Source organism: Sceloporus undulatus, unplaced genomic scaffold (assembly GCF_019175285.1).
Source record: "Sceloporus undulatus isolate JIND9_A2432 ecotype Alabama unplaced genomic scaffold, SceUnd_v1.1 scaffold_15, whole genome shotgun sequence".
Classification (NCBI taxonomy): Eukaryota; Metazoa; Chordata; class Lepidosauria; order Squamata; family Phrynosomatidae; genus Sceloporus; species Sceloporus undulatus.
In genome coordinates, this window is record NW_024802937.1 from 1,447,270 (window position 1) to 1,465,910 (window position 18,641).

Here is an 18,641-nt window from a genome sequence, read left to right on the forward strand (position 1 = left end):
TTTCATTTTTATCCATTTGTTTTGAGCGCACCTGCGCATGGTTTCTATTCCAGAATGTATGTTTCATTTTTATCCATTTGTTTTGAGCGCACCTGCGCATGGTTTCTATTCCAGAATGTATGTTTCATTTTTAACCATTTTTTTGAGCGCACGTGCGCATGGTTTCTATTCCAGAATGTATGTTTCATTTTTAACAATTTTTTTTGAGCGCACATGCGCATGGTTTCTATTCCAGAGGCAGATGGAGCCAGGCTTGCACTTGCTTTCTGCAGAGGGAGAAGCTACAAATGTTGCAAACAATCAATGTTACATTTTTACCAAATTTTTTTGAGCAAATATGCGAATGATTTGTCTTCTTGAGCAGATACAGCAAGGGAAGCAAAGGGAAAGCTAATGTTGCTTTTAAAAGCAAATAAATAAATAAATAAATAAATAAATAAATAAAATAAAATAAAATGCATGGCAATCCCATCCTTTGCCTGGGACAGGGGCAGATCTGACCCAAAAGCCCACAGGTTTATTAAAAAAGAGAGAGAGAGAGAGAGAGAGGCATCTCTCTCCCTGCTTCAGCCGCTGAAACCCCTGTGCCTGGCTCTTTAAAAAGGGAGGACACTTCCCCCGATGCCCTGCAAACGTCACCATGACGATAGCTTGATTGGCAGCGGCCAATCTACAGAATGCATTCGATTTCTGTCAAAATGCATTCGATTTCAATTTGTAGTGGGCACTTGCTAACGGAGCGATTCGGAGGAGGGGCATCCGGATCATCCCAGTTCCCTCCATGTCTTTTACCCCAGTATGAATGGGGCCCTAGACTTGGATTCAGTTATACATCTTCAGACTCTTTAGCAAAAAATAAAATAAAATATGTAAACAATGAAAATTAATTTAGATTAAATAATGTCAATGGCAACTTCTCACTTTATGGACTGTGTTTATTTATAGTTGTAAATAAATAAATGGTAGTTGTCCCCCTCCCCCCTCAGACCCAAAGGTTTGTGGGTTTTGCACATGAAATTTCTTAAGACCTTTATTTTTGGAGTATGTAAAACTGATTTGGGAACTAACATTAGCTTGCAGATTCATGGACTGGAACTCATGGTGTTTGGATAGGTAGGAGAGAAAGTGTACATAATATAATGGTCTCAATAAGTGAAAAGTCACTAACAACATTTTCAAAATCTTGATCCCAAAATAGCGCTGAAATGTCTACTGCAAGCTCAGTCTTTGAACAAAGTGTGTGTTGGGGGTGGGAGCAGGAGAGACAATATGGGTTTAATCCTCAAAGAATCTAGTTAGACATATTTGCATACAAAGCTGCTTTATGTAGACTGAGACCACTGAACTTGCCCACTATTGTCCAGTTTAATTAGCAGTGAAACAGAAGGATTTCAGTCATTTTTGTCAGCTCTCACCTGGGGCAACCAGGGATTAAATTTGGGGTTTTCTATGTGCAACACATGTGCATTGATCTAGGGTCCCCTTCCTAATGTTGACATCTTTCACTGTCAGAGAGTGAAAGTACCCAGAGAGAAAATGTACTGAGAGAGAGTACATTCTGTGATGTCCTTGGGATTTAAAGATGTTTTGGTTGACTGGGCTTTAACCATGATACAGACCTCTCAGTTGTTCACATTCACATCACTTTTTCCAGCAGTGACTCCACCATAGCATCCTATATAGTACTTCTGTAGCTCTTGGGTGACTCCATGGTATCATACCAAGTTTTACACTGCAGCTTTATTTATACAGAAAGTAGGACATAGTAGAACACAAATGGGTCCCACAAAACAGTGTTGTACTGTGGAGTATTGCTGCTGAGGGTTTCAAACAGCCAGTCATGCCCTCTTCCAAAACACTCCATTCCATTCTCTCTTTCCCATCTTTTACTGTTCCTGCTCCCAGCTGGCAGCATTCCCTTGCCACTGAGCATGGTTTGGAGAGTTTGATGCCCAGCGAGAATCTCAGATGTCTCAAAAAAGAGCCACTGAGCATGCTTTGGGGAGCCCGATAGTTTTGAGAGGTTTGTATTTGGTAGTCGTAGGTAATTTTGCAAAACCTGAAATTTTGAAAGGACTCTAGATAACACCTCCTGTGTGATGTGACTTTAGAACTGGCATTTGGAGAATGTTGTTCTATTCTGTTCTAGACATATAGTCCAAGTCAAAAGAAGGCAGAGGTGTTCCTGGTCAGTCAAAAGGCAGATCAGAAAGTAGGGATACAGCTTGTGCTGACTGGGGTTACACTGTCCCTGAAGCCTCACCTTCATAGCTTCGGTGTACTCTTGGACTGTCAACCCTGAGCACGGATGTGTACATTTAAGTGCATTCATACTGATAAAACTAGTGTCCCAGGGCACCCATTCATGGAAATGTCAGATCTGGCTGACAAGCCTTGATCATATTCCATCTGGATTACTGCAGTGTACTGCACATGGGGCTGCCTTTGCAAACTGTTCATAAGGTTAACAGGCTCAAAATGCTGCAGTCAGTCTGCTGACTGAGGCTGGTTACATGGGACATATAACTGTGTTGTTACAACAGCTTCTCTGTCTGCTGATTGTTTTCCAGGGAGACTAAAAATGCTTGTTGTGATTTACAAATCTCTATATAACTTGGGGCAGGAGAATCTGAAATGCTGTATCTCTGTAAACCTGCTTCAGTTTTAATATCCTCAGGGGAGGAATTTGTCCCCACTATCACTCTGGTGAAACCATATGAGAAGACCTTCTCAGTAGTTGTTCACAGTCTGTAGAACTTCTTTCCCATGGGAGGCTAGACTGATTCCTCTTTGCTCTCTTTTTGCCAGCAGAAAAGGTCCTTGTCACTTAAGTAGGCTTTTGGTACTTATCTGATTGTTGCAGAAAGGTTTTTTAATGGCATGTGTTCTGTTGTGGTGTCTTAAATGCTTTAAAACTGTTTTCAATTAGTACTGCTTTTAATAGGATCATTCAAATTATTATTTTTTAAAATTTCAAGCTTTTAAAAACAATTATCTTTTAAGTGGATTTTGTTTTAATTGATCCTGTGAGCTACCTTGAGTCTGATGCTGGGAGAAAGATGGGATCCTAACTAATTACTCAATTAGTCCCCAAGCATTATTTGTTAGAAATAGATACATACAGTGGACCCTTGTTATATGCTGGGGTTTGGTTCCAAGATCCCCCGTGGATAACAAAATCCATGGATGCTCAAGTCCCATTAAATATAATGACATACGTAGAAAAATGGTGTCCCTTATAAAAAATGGAAAATCAAGGTTTGATATTTGAAATTTATACTTTTTTAAAAACATTTTCAAACCATGGATGCTTGAATGTGTGTATAAAAAATCCATGTATAAGAAGGGCCAACTGTATAAAGTTGGCCCTCCATATCGATGGAATCTTTTCTATGGATTCAACTATCACAGCTCAAAAATTCTCTCTCTCTCTCTCTCTCTCTCTCTCTCCATATATATATATATATATATGTATGTATGTATGTATATGTATATATTTACACACACACACACATACACACACGTACACATGTATATAAATCCCCCAAAACAAACCTTGATTTTTCCATTTTACATAAAGGGCACCGTTTTACTATCCCATTGTATTTAATGGACTTGAGCGTCTATGGATTTGGTATCCACAGGGGGCCTGGAACCAAACCCTAGCAGATCCCAAGGACTCACTGTGTATATATATGTGTGTGTGTGTGTGTGTGTAAATGATTTACTATATTACTTTTTCAACTATGTGAAAAATAAACCATCTTGTTCCAGAAGCCCAGTGCTACAATTGCAGACTATTTCAGAATATTAGGAGGATTTTCCCTAGAGATTTAACAGGTTGTAAGAAAGAATTGCAGCCTAAGCCAGAAATGTTAACTTCTTGAAGTGGTTTGGAAAAAGTAGTATGTAGCAAAAATATATATTCAATTATAGCTAAAAGGGATTCCTATTGAAATCAGCGGAATTTACTTCTAAGTAAGACAGTGGTGTTAAAGCCATTTAAAATAATCAATAGCTTTCTCCTGGAAATGTATTTTCATATTTTCCAGCATACTGTTCATTTCCAAAACCCATTGCTAAATAACCTGTAGGGGAGAGAGTTGATCTTAGCCTTGCAATCTTGTGCTTTCTGTAGTACCCTCCAGAGTCACAACACTTCTTCTTAGTACCTTTTATCTCGCAGAGCAGATGGTTTACATCATTATTCACAGCCTGTTTTTGTGGCAAACACATGAGAGAAGTACAGAGAAGTGCAGCAAGATATTATAACTACAATAAAGGCAACACAGTTGCCAAAGGCTGATAGGCCTATAATAAACGTGTCATTTGTTACTATTGTGGTAGAAGGAGTAGGCTTTTTATCATTGCAGGTTATTCTCTATTGTTTGTTTAATGATATAATTCTGTTTTGGCTTGATCTTGTAGGAAGGATATTGAGTAATTCCCAAATGTCTGTTTCTGTTTTTCTGCAGCCAGTGTCCTTTTAAAAACAACATAATGAATAAAAGAAGGCTAGCTTGCTAAAAATTAGAAATTAAATATAGACATTTGCATGATCAGAAATCTTCAAATGAACAATACCCAGCAAACCTTAAGCAAATGCACAATTCCCACATTAAAATAAATGGGACATGAAACAGGTTAATATCATCTGACCTAAACAATCCACATTTTTAATGAAAATACCTATCTGGTTTTTATACTATCAGCTGTAAACTGAATCACTGAAGAGATGGGCTGTTTTTTTTCTCCAGTGGTTGCAAGAAGACAAGCTTAGATACAAATGTGCTTGTGCAGTTTAGTTGTGTTTCAGTCTTTTTCATGAGCACTGGCTGATTTAGCAAGCACACTATCAGAAAACAAGTCTGGGCTTGACTAAAGTAGTAAATCCCAGTTGGTTGTGGGAATAGAATAGTTCTTTTAGTCATTAGTGCCATGAATATTTCAGTCCACACCATTTGGCTGGCCATGGCAAAGAACAAACATTTTAGCACCTCATGGAGCATATAGAGCAGTCTTTAAATGGCATGATCAGGAAACTATTGTTCAGAAATAGATAGTCAAAGTACAATATCTCAGCATTTGTTCAGACAGCAGTGGATAAGTTTCATGCTCGTGAAATCTGCTTCAGTTTGTTTACTCGAATTTGAAGCCTTCTGCTCTGTGCCAGATGTGAAAAAGTGGAATCAGGGAGATTGGCAGCAGTGTTTCTCACCATTACCTCTGAGTATACACTGAGTTCTCATTCCCATTGGTAGTGGGAGTGACCCCTGAGAAGGCTACTTGTGGGAATGTTCATGTAAAGTGATGGATTTTGGATGCTCAGCATTTATTTGCTTTGTACTTTCTTTATTGTTGTAACCCTCCCTGATTCCTTGTGATTGGGTGGGCTATAAATAAATCCATGGCGGGGTACAGGCCGCCGCCGGTAGGTCCGTGGGGGAGCCGGAGCCTTCCGACGGCGCGGTTCCCGCGCGGACCGAAAAAGAAGCTCCAAAATGGAGCTTCTTTTTGAGTCGCGTTTGTGACGTAGCGAGGCGCCAGGGGCGTACTCGCTACGTCATAAAGGCTGCGACATGTACGGACGCTCAGCGTCCGATACGTAAAGATGGCAGCACCCGTATGAACAGGGCGCCACCATCTTGTACGTATTCAATACGTACTAGGGTTAGGGGGGTGCGGAAGCACCGCCCATTCCTAACCCTAGTACGTATTGTATACGTACTATTTGGCGGTCTGTACCCCGCCCGTATTAATAATAATATTATACTGTCCATGCTTACTCCATTTGGTCCTCTTTACTTTGCAATAGACCTGTACAAATTCAGTTCTTGTACTAGTTTGCTTTTACATGTTATTTCTCATTAGACGTGAAAGATGTTTTTATGTCAGAATGGTCGCAGAACTAGCTGCCTATGTTTTCTGAAGTGCCAACAGTTTCATTTTGGATAATTTTATGAATCATCATAATTGTTACTCATGAAAGCTCATGCTACAATAAATGTGTTCACCATTCATGTGTTGCAGGACTCTACTGGTTTTCCTGCAACAGACTAACACAGCAACTATTTTGGAAACCATTATTGTCATTGTTATCGTTACATGTTAAGAATTGGATTTTGGATGCTCAGAACGTTCTGTCCATTACTTTTTTTAGTGTGGTCTTGGACCACAAAGTCTTCCATGTTACAATCATATTTCCAAGAAGTAACTTCCCTGTTTACATGCTGCTTTAGTTTCCCTTTGAGTTGTTGGTTTTTAATAATGAAAAGAAATGTTGCAGTGCATTTAAGTTGCCTCTTTTTGTTCCAGCAGCCAGATAACCCCCTTTCCCATTCCAGAGCAATATACCCTCCTCCCATGACCTACAACTTCATCCAAACCTCACATTCCATTTTTCTCCCTCCAATGATCAGTCACCTGAGGCCCCATACAGACAGGCCAAAATAAAGCTGCTTCAGGTCACTTTGGAGGTATGCTGTTTAAATGATGCATGCATACTAAGAGTCCGGAAGTTGCGCCAAAGCTGTCCTCCAGTCCTTAGGACTGGATCATGGCTTTAGCACGGCAACTGGACTCTTAGTACGCATGCATCATTTAAACAGCATACAGTACTTCCAAAGTGACTTGAAGCAGCTTTATTTTAGCCTGTCTGTATGGGGCCATAGTGTTACAAGTGATTATGTTTAGATCTCATTGGGTGGTTTTAGAGTGTTCCCTCCCCACCAGCACTTTGTGCCATTCAATGAGTATCACCCAGCAGCAAATCCTATTTTGTTCAACAGAGTTTACTCTCATGTGGGTGTGCACATTTGAAGCACATAAATTCTTTTTATTTTCTGGGGCTGCTCCTGCCAGTTACATTCCTCTCTAAACCCATGAAATACAGTTTTGAGTAATACAAGTATTTTGAGCTAAAATAATACTTTCCTTTTTTCCAGCAGGGGAGCAATCTGGAAACAATCACGAAGAAGCAAGATTGCAACATGCCAGCAAACAGATCGTGCACACTGCCATTCAGCAGGCTGTCCAGCAGCTCTCCCAAGAGAGCCAACCGATGGAGAAGTGCACAAAGAGTAGTGTGAATTTGCAGCTTGAGCAAGGACAATTAACCAAGAAGCATGAAAAAAAGTAAACACTCCACTGTTACTTCTCCTGGATCCTCCACTCTGGAGCACTGCTGCCTTCATAGTATCAACTGCATTGCCAGTGTAGCACTACTAGGGAAAAGCAAACCAAAGTATAAATAGCATATAGTGATAAATGTATAACGTTGCAATAGTTCTCAGCTGAGAAATAGTGTCTTAAGAACATTAGGTCATGTAACTTGGTATGTATGCAGTGCCTCTCACACAAGTAACAAAAGAATGCCATGGCAACTCAAGTATTTGTCAAGCACAAATTCCTCCTAGGGTACAGCTCTATATTCAAAATGCCCCTGTACTTCTGCATATTTCATCAATGTCTAACTAACTAACAGATGTTTCTTTCAAGGTTCGAGGAGTCTATTGCATGACACAGAGAAGTATATGTGAGAAGACATGTTTTCAGACTCCTTGATACCTACTCTTTGACAAAGTTTTTTTAAAAAGCAGCATCCAGAATGGCCACAATGAAATAGAAGTGGAAACATCTGTGAATGAAGTTTTCATAAATAAACATGCTAGCCATCACCCAACAAAGAGTTAAGCATACTTCAACATGTATTTCCATTTTCATACTTTTAAGCTAGGGAGAGAGTGAGAGTTTGTTACAGTTTCAATCTTTCAGTTGCACACTTACCTGTGAGTAAGCCCCATAGATCTCAGTTTGTCTCACTTCTGAATAGACATACATTTAATCCTGTAAAATCATTGGATCTTAAAACTCTTACCTCTCAAACTCAGTGCCATTTCTTTCATCTGGAGCAGCTATGTACCAAATAGGCTCTGCTTCTTCTATTCATTTTTACATAGAAAATATGGGAAATCTATTCAAAGTAGCAAAATACTATAGAGACCCCACTTCGTGAAATGTGAATGTGTTAATGACATAGCAAGGACTTAAGACTGTTCTGGATTAGCCACAAAAACTCATCTGTAGAACTGATATAAAATTAGCTTCATTGGCTGCAATCAAGCCATACCAGGTATGTTCACGGAGGCCCATAAACATTGTGGTTCCTCTTCCATGCACACTGCTTGGCATCAAAGGAGAACACCATCATTTAAGAAAATGGGAACTAATGGGCGCATGGTGTTTTCCTTACGTTCCATACATTGAATAAAGCAGAAGATAGATGAAGACCTTCATTTCCTTTTGCTGGGCTTTATATATTATTTTGACTGGGGAAACCTTCCAAGCTCTTATACTATCCTTAATTGTAGTTCTTGTTATTTAAAGGCAACTTTATATTAAAGCACATGCTAAATACTACTTAGGCTCTTTTAACACTTCTGAATAAATACATGTTAAGGAAGAAAACTGGAATTATCAATTCAAAATGTTTTGAAACCTCTCTTGTTTATCTTGTACACTTTTTTGGGCGGCGGGGGGGGGAGAGAACATTAAGATATTCAATTTAAAAAATAGTTCACCATTTTGGTTTTTAATTTAATTTAATCTTCCATTTGATTAAAACTCTTTCTACTCCATTTCCATGCTTTTTGAAGGGTTAAAAACACATACATAGCTCATAGAAGAACCTATTACTCTTGGTGTTTTATATCTGTTGTCCAAGCAAACATAAAAACACCACATCAAGGATAAATATTTGTTAAGTGAATTACATGGCTGTATTAAGGACTTTATCTGTATGTTTCCCACTTGGAAGAGAACTGCAATGAAGCAAGAATTTTAACCAAAGTATTTCTATGAAGGCTTATGTTTCTGGATTTATGTTTCATGGAACTAATTTGTCTATTCCTGTTTTTCTGCTATACTGTATCAGCCCAGGGTTGGCTCATATGAGTAGTGATGCAAATTTCTCCCTTTATTTTCCCCATCCTGATGGAAAATTTTATTACTGTGGAGAGCAAGATATCCCTCATACAGAAGCTGAACCATTCCTGACAAATTAGCAAAGAATACGGGCAGTAAAACACTTAGCTGTCTTTCCTCCCCTACTCTTCCTGCCCTTAGTGGTGTGAACTATAAAGCTCCATAAAGCTTCATTCCCAATTTCTAATAAGGAAGGATGGCATGTGTTTATCTTTAGAATGTAATTACCCTCCCCTCTCTCCTGCAGTCCAATGGAGTAATTCAAATTGTCTTGACTGAAACAAATACAACTAAAATGGGGGATGTTAAGTTATCTATGTGATCCTAATGTATCTTTGCATGCTTATGTACAATATTAGTTTTACGTGAAACACACATGCATACATATAATATACTATTCTTATTTGAAGCTATAATGGATCTTTCGGTGGTGACTGGAGAGGGCCATAAACAGTTTGTCTTTCCCTTCCATGGCATCTAATGAGAATGGATGACTTGTGTTGATCTTTAGAATGGAATTCCTTCATCTCCTCATCTCCCTGCAGCCCAGTGGAGTTATTCAAATTGACTGAGACTCTCAATTAAAACGAATGGCTGAGGCATTGTTACTTTTATTACTTAAGCAGTAAAAACATCCTGCACATTGAAGTTCCCATGGAAGTGCCCCTCCCATACTACTTTTTCAACATCTACAAATGAAGTACTGTATATATTCATGTATAAGTTGACCACATGTATAAGTAGAGAGCACGTTTTGTGAACAAAATAATGGATTTTGATATAATCCATGGATAAGTCAAGAGTTAAACTTAGGGGCATGTACCAAAGTATGTAAAGGACGAAACCAAGGAAAACAATGCCAAAAAATGCAGCTATTTTCCTGCCCATTCAAAAAGGTCAGAAACAGTTCTAGAACAGAGTGAGTAGAAAGGGTTGCTGCTTCTTTTAGGTTCTCCTGGGATCGATTAAACTTTTGCTTTTCATCACTCTATTCGGAGAAATAGATGGTTACTATTCTGATAAGACTCAGGTTTATTTGGGGGGGGGGGCAATTTTTTTGACTAACATTTCTAGACTTATACATGAATATATACAGTATTTTTAAATTGGTCAAGGAGGTGCCAAATTTCAGAGCTTGGAAATACTTGAGTCAAGAATCGAGGAATCCAAAATACCATATGTTTAATTAACAGTAGTGAGGTTTCATACGAGGACTACAAGCAATGAGTCATTCTAGATGCTTGTGAGGGAACTAACAGAACTCTCTGTTGAAGCACGTATTTCACAGGGTGATCAAATGTTTACTTCAGTTAGCCTGTAATAGTACCATTTGGAAAGAAACTAGCAACTGGCAAAGTATTTCATTTGTGTTTGCATTCTGTATCTGTTAAAAAGGTTTGGGTGTTTTTCTAAAATTGCAACTGGCTTATATCAAAAGACAGTTGAATTCATTATTTGTCATTACTAGATGTATCTCACAGCACCCTTTGAAAATCTGTTTGTGGGGAACAGGTGTGAAATTTACCCCAAAATAATCTGAGATAAGTGTAGTATAATTTTAATATGTCTGAAATAAGAAAACTAAGAACAGAGCATCTAGTGAGGCTCATGGCATTTAAGCAGAGTAAAATTCATATTTTTAAACATCTATATTATACCTTGCTTCTATGGATGTCTAAGTGCCCTATAGCAATCTCAGTGATATAGCAATTAACCCAACCAGTTGTGGCACCCAGATTGCCCTCCTGCTGAAGGTCCAACTGACACCAATGTTTGTTTCTTTCTCATGCCAAGCCAAAACATAGCTTTTTATTAAAGTGTTTGGGGAATAATTTACAGGTAAATGTAAAGTACCATTTTGTGGTACCAGAATCCAGAATCCACAAAATGGTACCTTTATTGGGCCAACCAAAAATGTCCAAAATACATGATGCAAATAAATGTACATGTACATGGTTTAAAATTCTTGCAGCTTTTAAACCTGTTTTAACTGTCATCTTATTTAATGTTTTTTTTAAAAAACCTCTTGTTATTTATAGTTTTAATATGGAAGTGTTGTAAAACCCCTCAACAAATGATGGGCATAAATACTTCAATAAATAAATAAATGAACATCCTTTCAATCTACAGTATAACAAAAATCCTCCAAAGGGCAGGAGACAAGAGATAGCACCCACATTACTGATCATTGGGATCTATCATCTTCTTAAAGTCACTACTTGTCACTAGCCTATTTATCCTATATTCTTAGCTAAAAAAAGAACTAGACCAGGGAAAAGAATTTGATGGCCCTCCAAATGCTGTTGAACTGCAATCTCTAGCAGCCCTAGCTAGCTAGCACTGGAAATGGTGCTGGAATATGAGAGTAGTAGTCCAAGCACATCCAGAGAACCACACAATTCTCACCACTGAATTGGAGGCACATTGGGTCCCATTTACCAGGGATGAAAATTTCTACAAGAAGTAAAATTGGAATTGTCATTTTCTTTTCCAGGCAGTGTTTAGCACTCTGGTAGTCATTTGTTTGCAGCCTTTGCTATTTAAGTACAAGCTGAGTAACAATGGGATCACTTAAGAAACATATTTTTTTCTATTAAGAAAATTGAACAAGATGAATAAAAAGGTTCCACTGAGTGGGTTCAATCAGAGATAAGCTTTGCAGATATCTCTGGCAGTAAGAAGTGTCTTTCAGCACCTTTGTCAGGTGAAAAGTACAAATTACAAAACAAAGCTAACAACAGAACCTTGTTGCTCACAGGTTTTATGTTTTTTAACCAAGAACAGTAAGCTTCCAGCTGAGAGAAATATGAGAACTTTGTAGGAACCAAACATTCTCAAGAACATTTAAATAATTAAGGAAGTGGTGATCTAACAGCTATTTTTGGATGCACCATCCCCCCCCCCTCTCTCTTTTGGCTTTGTGAAATGTAGGGGAGATTGTGACTCTGTGCCCTTTCCTTCAGTGTCTCCAGTACAGCTGAATGATGACTCATTGAAAACTGCAGGTTGTGAAACTATTTTCTGTTTCTATTATGGTCACTGTAACATGCAATCAGTTGCTCCTAAAATGTGAATTTTAGAAAGAATTTAGCAGTTGGCTAGAAACCATGCTTTATTCTCAGATCTCAGATGGTGGAAGGAGACATCCCAACCATTTTCATCTCACATCGGGCTGATTTAATGAAGTGTGGCGGGCATTTATTGTTGAAACCAATACCATGTGTAAAATGTGTAAATACTGCAGAGGTGATGCTACAGACAACTAAGGCTTCATAGGAATTTCTAAATCCCGGTGCAATCAATGGGTCTTACTTCTTAATACATATGATTAAGACTGACCAGTGGGAGCAGCTGATTAAGGAAGACTTTGTGGGAGCAGAGGATTAAGGGCACTGTGCTGCCATTAACACTGGCATGGCTGACTCTACAGCAGGCATTACTTTCCTGAACTGTCATTTTTTAGACCTTCTTTCATGCATATGAACCACCAGAGTTTAGGCTGATGGTGATTGATGACTGAAACTTTTGAGTAGTGGCATCCCTTAATATGGAATCCATGCATATCCTCCAGCATTTCACAGATGAAAATTGTGATATGTGTGGCCAGGCAACATCAGAGTGTGGTTAAGATGTCCGAAGTTATTCATAAGGAAGAGGCTGCAGAAGTTTGCTTTTGCCTGAGCCTACAGGGAAAGGTAAGACTCTATCCCTGCTTGTTCTCTCCACTGGCTAAATTAATTGAGTGCAATCAACTTTTGCAGTTTGAACTCTGTTTTCAGCAATTCAAGTAAACTAAGAACAAAGAGGGAAAGTGGGAGGAAGAAATAGAAAACATCTGAAAAGGGAGAATGAGACAAGATGAATCAAGACAGTGCCTGGTAAACTGAACAGTTGGGAGGGTATGTGAATGGACTAAGCCCCTCCCAAAAATGATCAGGAAAAACTGGATAACCAAGAATCCTGTGCAATGGAACCCCACTTCAAGGAAGTGTCTGCTGTTGTACTGATATCCCCTTAGAGTAACTACAACAGTACTGTACAATGTATTCCATTCATACTTAGTTGGGAGGCCCATCCAGAGACCTGAAATGGTGGGGAGCCTGATGCACAGAGCTTCTCTACTTTCAATGAATGGTACAGGAATTGGGGAAGAAGGCTTATTTGTAACTTTGTCCTTTTTCACAGTCACAAACCAGTGCTGAAACTGATACTGTGGTTGGAATGACCAGCTGTCTCATATGTCAGATACTCTCCCTACATTTAGAACTATAGATATATCTGACTTCATGAAACTTGGGTTGTTGACTCTGGTTAGGTTATTCCTCCTTCCTTTTTCACTTGCCCAGCTGATGCCCTAGGCCCACATGGTATACTGCCCCACTAGGTGTATACGTGCAGTTAGGTATTAAAATGGTAGGGGTGATTGTCTCATAAGTACTTTCATCCCCTGTCCCCTTTTGACAATGTGAGGGTTCAAAGTGGGTGAAAATGTGCAATGGGAGTCATGTTCGCCTACCCCTGCATCTATTCATGCAACAACCACAACAGTCCCACTCTTTGGACACATTGAGACACTGGTGGTTGCCCTTGAATTTAGCCAGAGGAGAAAATGTTCCAGTAAATATTGTCCTCACTCTGAATTGGCTTTGTTTGCCATCAGTTATCTTGCCATACTGCTAAACCTGATCTGCTATGTAGTTTCCGCTGACATCTCCATCTGATGTCTGATTAGCTGATGAAAGAGAAATATGAACAAACAGTATGTTCGTATTAGAAATCAGTGGAGTCCCAGGATGTGTTGGTCTCAGTGTTCCTGAATATGGACCTGCAGGTGCATCAATACCAAACTTTCAGCTGAACTCACATGACTCCTGTTTTTCCATATACAGTGTGCCCACGTTATACGCGGGAGCGCTATATGTGGCTTTGAGCATACGCGCTCAAGCACACAGGAGTGTGTGGGGTGCAGGGGCAGTGCATCCCATTTAGATGAATGGGGGGCGCGCCCATGGCGCGCATGCACAACCGCACTGTCACATCACCATGCTGCCACACACACGAGCCCCATTCAAGTGAATGGGGCTCAAGCATAGGCAGAATTTACCATACACGGGGGAATCCGGAACGGATCCCCCGCATAAGGCGAGGGTCCACTGTAGTTTGCTAATGCTTCCATACAGCATCCGTTTAAGAAACTATTCTATGATGCATGGCAGCCACATGTCACTCGGAGAAACAAACGAATTCTAACAAATGTCATTTCTCTTGGCAAATTGTACCTGTTCTTTTACAAAATGTTCTGATCAGCCAGCTATTAAACTGTACGCTGCATCAATCAACCTACATCAAAAAGCTGCAGGCATTTTTAGTTGTCAGACAGGTTTACATTCTAATTGTATTACAAGCAAATGTAATGTTGCTGTGCATGAGAGACTACTGGACACTTTCTCAAGCCTTTGACACTTATTGTAACTTTACACTAACTGCACTTCTAACACAGCTGTCATCTTACTTAATATTTTATTAACCAATTAGATATTTGCTTTAACTGATCAATCACATTACAGTGTTTTAGCATAGGTAGTATGTACAGGATCTTTGATTAGCAATTTAAGGTTGATAACCACTATTTTCTATCAGCTACTTAAACAAGTATTTATTATTTAAGTGAATTATTATTTAAGTGAATTAAGCCATTCCCCTGTACTCTGGTCACTGGAAGAATGGGCTTACTTCTCCATGTGCAGCTAATCCCAGTAAGGTTGGTTGGAGTGTTATCATAGTGGCAATATTGTCACAATTGTGACTAGTGATCATGAATATGGATCAGTTATAAATGAGTGAATCTGGGCAACTGTGTCACGTTCACAATAGCTACTTAGAATTGTGACATTATTACCACAAATTGTTAATACCCCAAACATCCTACTTTACTAGGCATCAGCTGCATGTGGAGAAGGAGGTTCATTCACCGTACTGAAGCACAGGTACAGTGCACCCGCACCATACGCGGCCTTGAGCATACGCGCTCAAGCCGCGGGGTGCGCGCAGGGCGGAAGGGGTGGGACGTCCCATTCAATTGAATGGGCACGTGCGCCCTTTGCGCCCAGCGCACTCCCGCACCACCGCGCCACCGTGCATGAGCCCCATTGTTTCCAATGGGGCTCGAGCATAGGCGGAATTCACCTTATGCGGCGGGATCCGGAACGGATCCCCCGCGTAAGGCGAGGACGGACTGTATATAACATTTCTGTCAGGTCTGGGGGTGGGTGGGGGCCAGGGGAAGTTACTTAACTAAATGTACTTAAGTGTGTTTAAGCTCTGTATATTCAACAAAGTAGCTGCTACAGAATACTGGCCTATGTTTCTGTTGACTAAAATGCAACCAATTTGCAAGTGATTTTGAAGAACAAAAATCTGTGTTGGGTTTGGATTAGGAAATATATAGAGGCAGTGAGTTTTATTTGAGTCTGATACATGTTCACTATGCCATAATATCTAAACAGAATGCTGGTGGCCTATTTATTAAGAGATCTCTATAGGTTTAGTATGAGAAGTAAGACTGGAAATATATGATCGAAAGAACCAGTTCACCTGTTTGTCACATCAGGTGTCTTCACCAAAGTACTAGATGATTGAGCAAATAAACTTGTAAGTTATAAAGTTCCCTTCTTTTTTTTTTTAATAACAGTTTTCCAAGAGGATTTCGAATCATGAGGAATTGAGGAAGCCTTCATGACAATACTGATGATGAACAAATAAACAGGTGGTGTGTGGCTGCTGTGGATGATTCAAGAGTGCCCTCACTACATCAAATGCAGAAAAAGGTCATGCATGGTAACACAAGGGCAATAGATAGATAGATAGATAGATAGATAGATAGATAGAAGAAACTCTCTTGCTGAGTTAACACATTTGTTTCTTAACAAATGAAACAGGGAGAAAAGTTTCAACATCCAGGAATAGGGTGGAAACCAAATCCATTTTGCTGTTCTGTAACTGCTCTATGTAACTGCTCTATTATTTGACAAAGTTGGATGAAATTTCTAAGCATGCTAGTCCACCTGAGGGTTGAAAAATGTCACATTTTAGGAAAATGGTAAAAGGGGGTTTTATGCAAGGAATCTGGCTTTACTGGAAGACTACCGTACTTTTGTGCCACATTCTTTAGTCCTGTGGGCAATTGATAGGGATATGGCTTTAACAAGAGAAACTCTCAGGTAAGTTTCCGGAATAATTTCAGAGATGAGATAGTTATGATAAATGAAAAGCAATAGAAGGGATGGGGGTCGATGTGGAGGAAGAATGGATCACAATACCTCGGCTGTCCATACCCTTTCCAGAAACCACCTTGAAGGAATACAAGTTTCCTCTTTTCATGGTTTTTTGTGGGTTTTTCGGGCTATGTAGCCATATTCTAGACGGTTTTCTTCCTGACTTTTCACCAGCATCTGTGGCTGGCATCTTCAGCTTGCCTGGAAAAAGTGGGTCTATATATACTGTGTGAGCCTAGGAATGCAGGAGTGATTTGCATGTGTATTGTTCTGTGCTGATGGCAAGCCTCAGGCTGGGAGGCTAATGCAAAAGAGGATTAAAGTCTGCTAATTTGAGGCTGAGAGGCACGTTGCACCAAAGAACTGCAGAAGACCTGTAGTGGTGCAAGCTAGTGTGCCCTTTCTGTGATGCAAAAAGAACCCACTGTTTGCGGCTTCTTTTTGTGCTGTGGACCTGCTGGGATGTGGCATGTGGTTGCCAAATCCCCAACCCAGCACTTCCAGGAGCAACACAGTTCTACCTCTTAACAGCATTAAGTTTCATAGTCTCACATCATTGCTTGAATGATGTGATATTCCTCTTCTCTTTGACACCACAAAAAGGAGTAAAGTTATCCGTCATTATATCACAGGTGTACAGTAACATAGTTGTGCATTTGTTATTGGGGAAAAGTATTAATGACAAGAAACTTTTTGTTATTTGCAACTAATTCCTTCCAAGCTCAAGTCTTGCGCAAGGGCTTTCTTAAGACATTTTGTTAACTGAGATGAAATGCAAGATGATGCCCCTTACTCTTACATGTACAACAGTTGACAATAGAATCATAGAGTTGGAAGAGACCACAAGGGCCATCCAGTCCAACCTCCTGCCATGCAGGAAATCTCAGTCAAAGCATCCCCGACAGATGGCCATCCAGCCTCTGAAGACCTCCAAGGAAGGAGACTCCACTACACTCTGAGGAAGTGTGTTCCACTGTCAAACAGCCCTTACTGTCAGGAAGTTCCTCCTAATCTTGAGCTGGAATCTCTTTTCCTGGAGCTTGCATCCATTGCTTCAGATCCTATTCTCTGGAGCAGCAGAAAACAAGCTTGCTCCCTCCTCAATATGACATCCCTTCAAATATTTAAACAGGGCTATCATATTACCTCTTAACCTTCTTTTCTAAGGCTAACATCCCCAGCTCCCTAAGTCGTTCCTCACAGGGGATAGTTTCCAGACTCTTCACCATTTTAGTCGCCCTCCTTTGGACATGCTCCAGTTTCTCAACATCTTTTTTTGAATTGTTGTGCCCAGAACTGGACACAATATTCCAGGTGGGGTCTGACCAAGGCAGAATAGAATGGCACTATTACTTCCCTTGATCTAGACACTATACTTTTATTGATACAGCCTAGAATTGCATTGGCCTTTTTAGCTGCCGCATCACACTGTTGACTCATGTTCAACTTGTGGTCTACTTGGACTCCTAGATCCCTTTCACACATAGTTTCATTCAGTCAGGTGTCCCCCATCCTATATCTGTGCATTTCATATTTCCACCCTAAGTGCAGTACTTTACATTTCTCCCTGTTGAAGTTCATTTTATTAGCTTTGGCCCAGCTTTCTAGTCTATTCAGGTCATTTTGAATTTTGATCCTGTCCTCTGGGGTATTAGCTACTCCCCCTAGTTTGGTGTCATCTGCAAATTTGATAAGTATGCCCCCAATTTTGTCCTCTAAGTCATTGATAAAGATGTTGAATTGCACTGGGCCCAGGACGGAGCTCTGTGGGACCCCACTGGTCACTTCTCTCCAGGATGAAAAGGAGCCATTGTTGAGCACCCTTTGGGTTCGTCCTGACAACCAATTACAAATCCATGTAACAATTTCCTTATCTAGCCCACATTTTACTAGTTTGTTTGCAAGAATGTGATGGAGAACCTTGCCAAAGGCTTTGCTGAAATCAAGATATACTATATCCACAGCATTCCCTTCATCTACCAAACTGGTAATTTTATATTTAAAAAAAGAGATTAGATTTGTCTGGCATGACTTGTTTCTCTGAAACTCATGTTGACTTTTTGTGATTATGGAATTGCCTTCTAAATGCTCTGCTCTAGAATCTTTCCTGGTATTGATGTCAGACTAACTGGACAATAATTGTTGGGATCCTCTTTTTTCCCCTTTTTGAAAATGGGGACAACGTTTGCCCTCCTCCAGTCTGCTGGGACTTCTCCTGTTCTCCAGGAGTTTTCAAAGATTATTGCCAATGGCTCCAATATTACATTTGCCAGTTTTTTTAGTACCCTTGGATGTATTTCATCTAGTCCTGGAGACCAGATGATTAACAAGGTATTCCTGTACTCTATCTTTTCTTATTTTGTGCTGAATTTCCCCTATTCTGTC

The 18,641-nt window shown here is 39.8% G+C and overlaps 1 protein-coding gene across 2 annotated transcripts in view; it reads left to right on the plus strand.

The window, feature by feature from the left end:
* The window catches only part of LOC121917311 (A-kinase anchor protein inhibitor 1-like), a 10,479-nt gene extending 3,076 nt beyond the window's left edge, over positions 1-7,403 (plus strand). The window contains exon 2 of one of the 2 annotated variants that reach the window (XM_042443161.1): positions 6,945-7,403. In XM_042443161.1, coding sequence (XP_042299095.1) covers positions 6,945-7,138 — 194 coding nt within the window. In that variant the 3' untranslated portion in view covers positions 7,139-7,403. The remainder of the gene's footprint in view (positions 1-6,944) is intronic. The other variant, XM_042443162.1, reaches the window with a different exon arrangement.
* Positions 7,404-18,641: the final 11,238 nt, after the last annotated feature.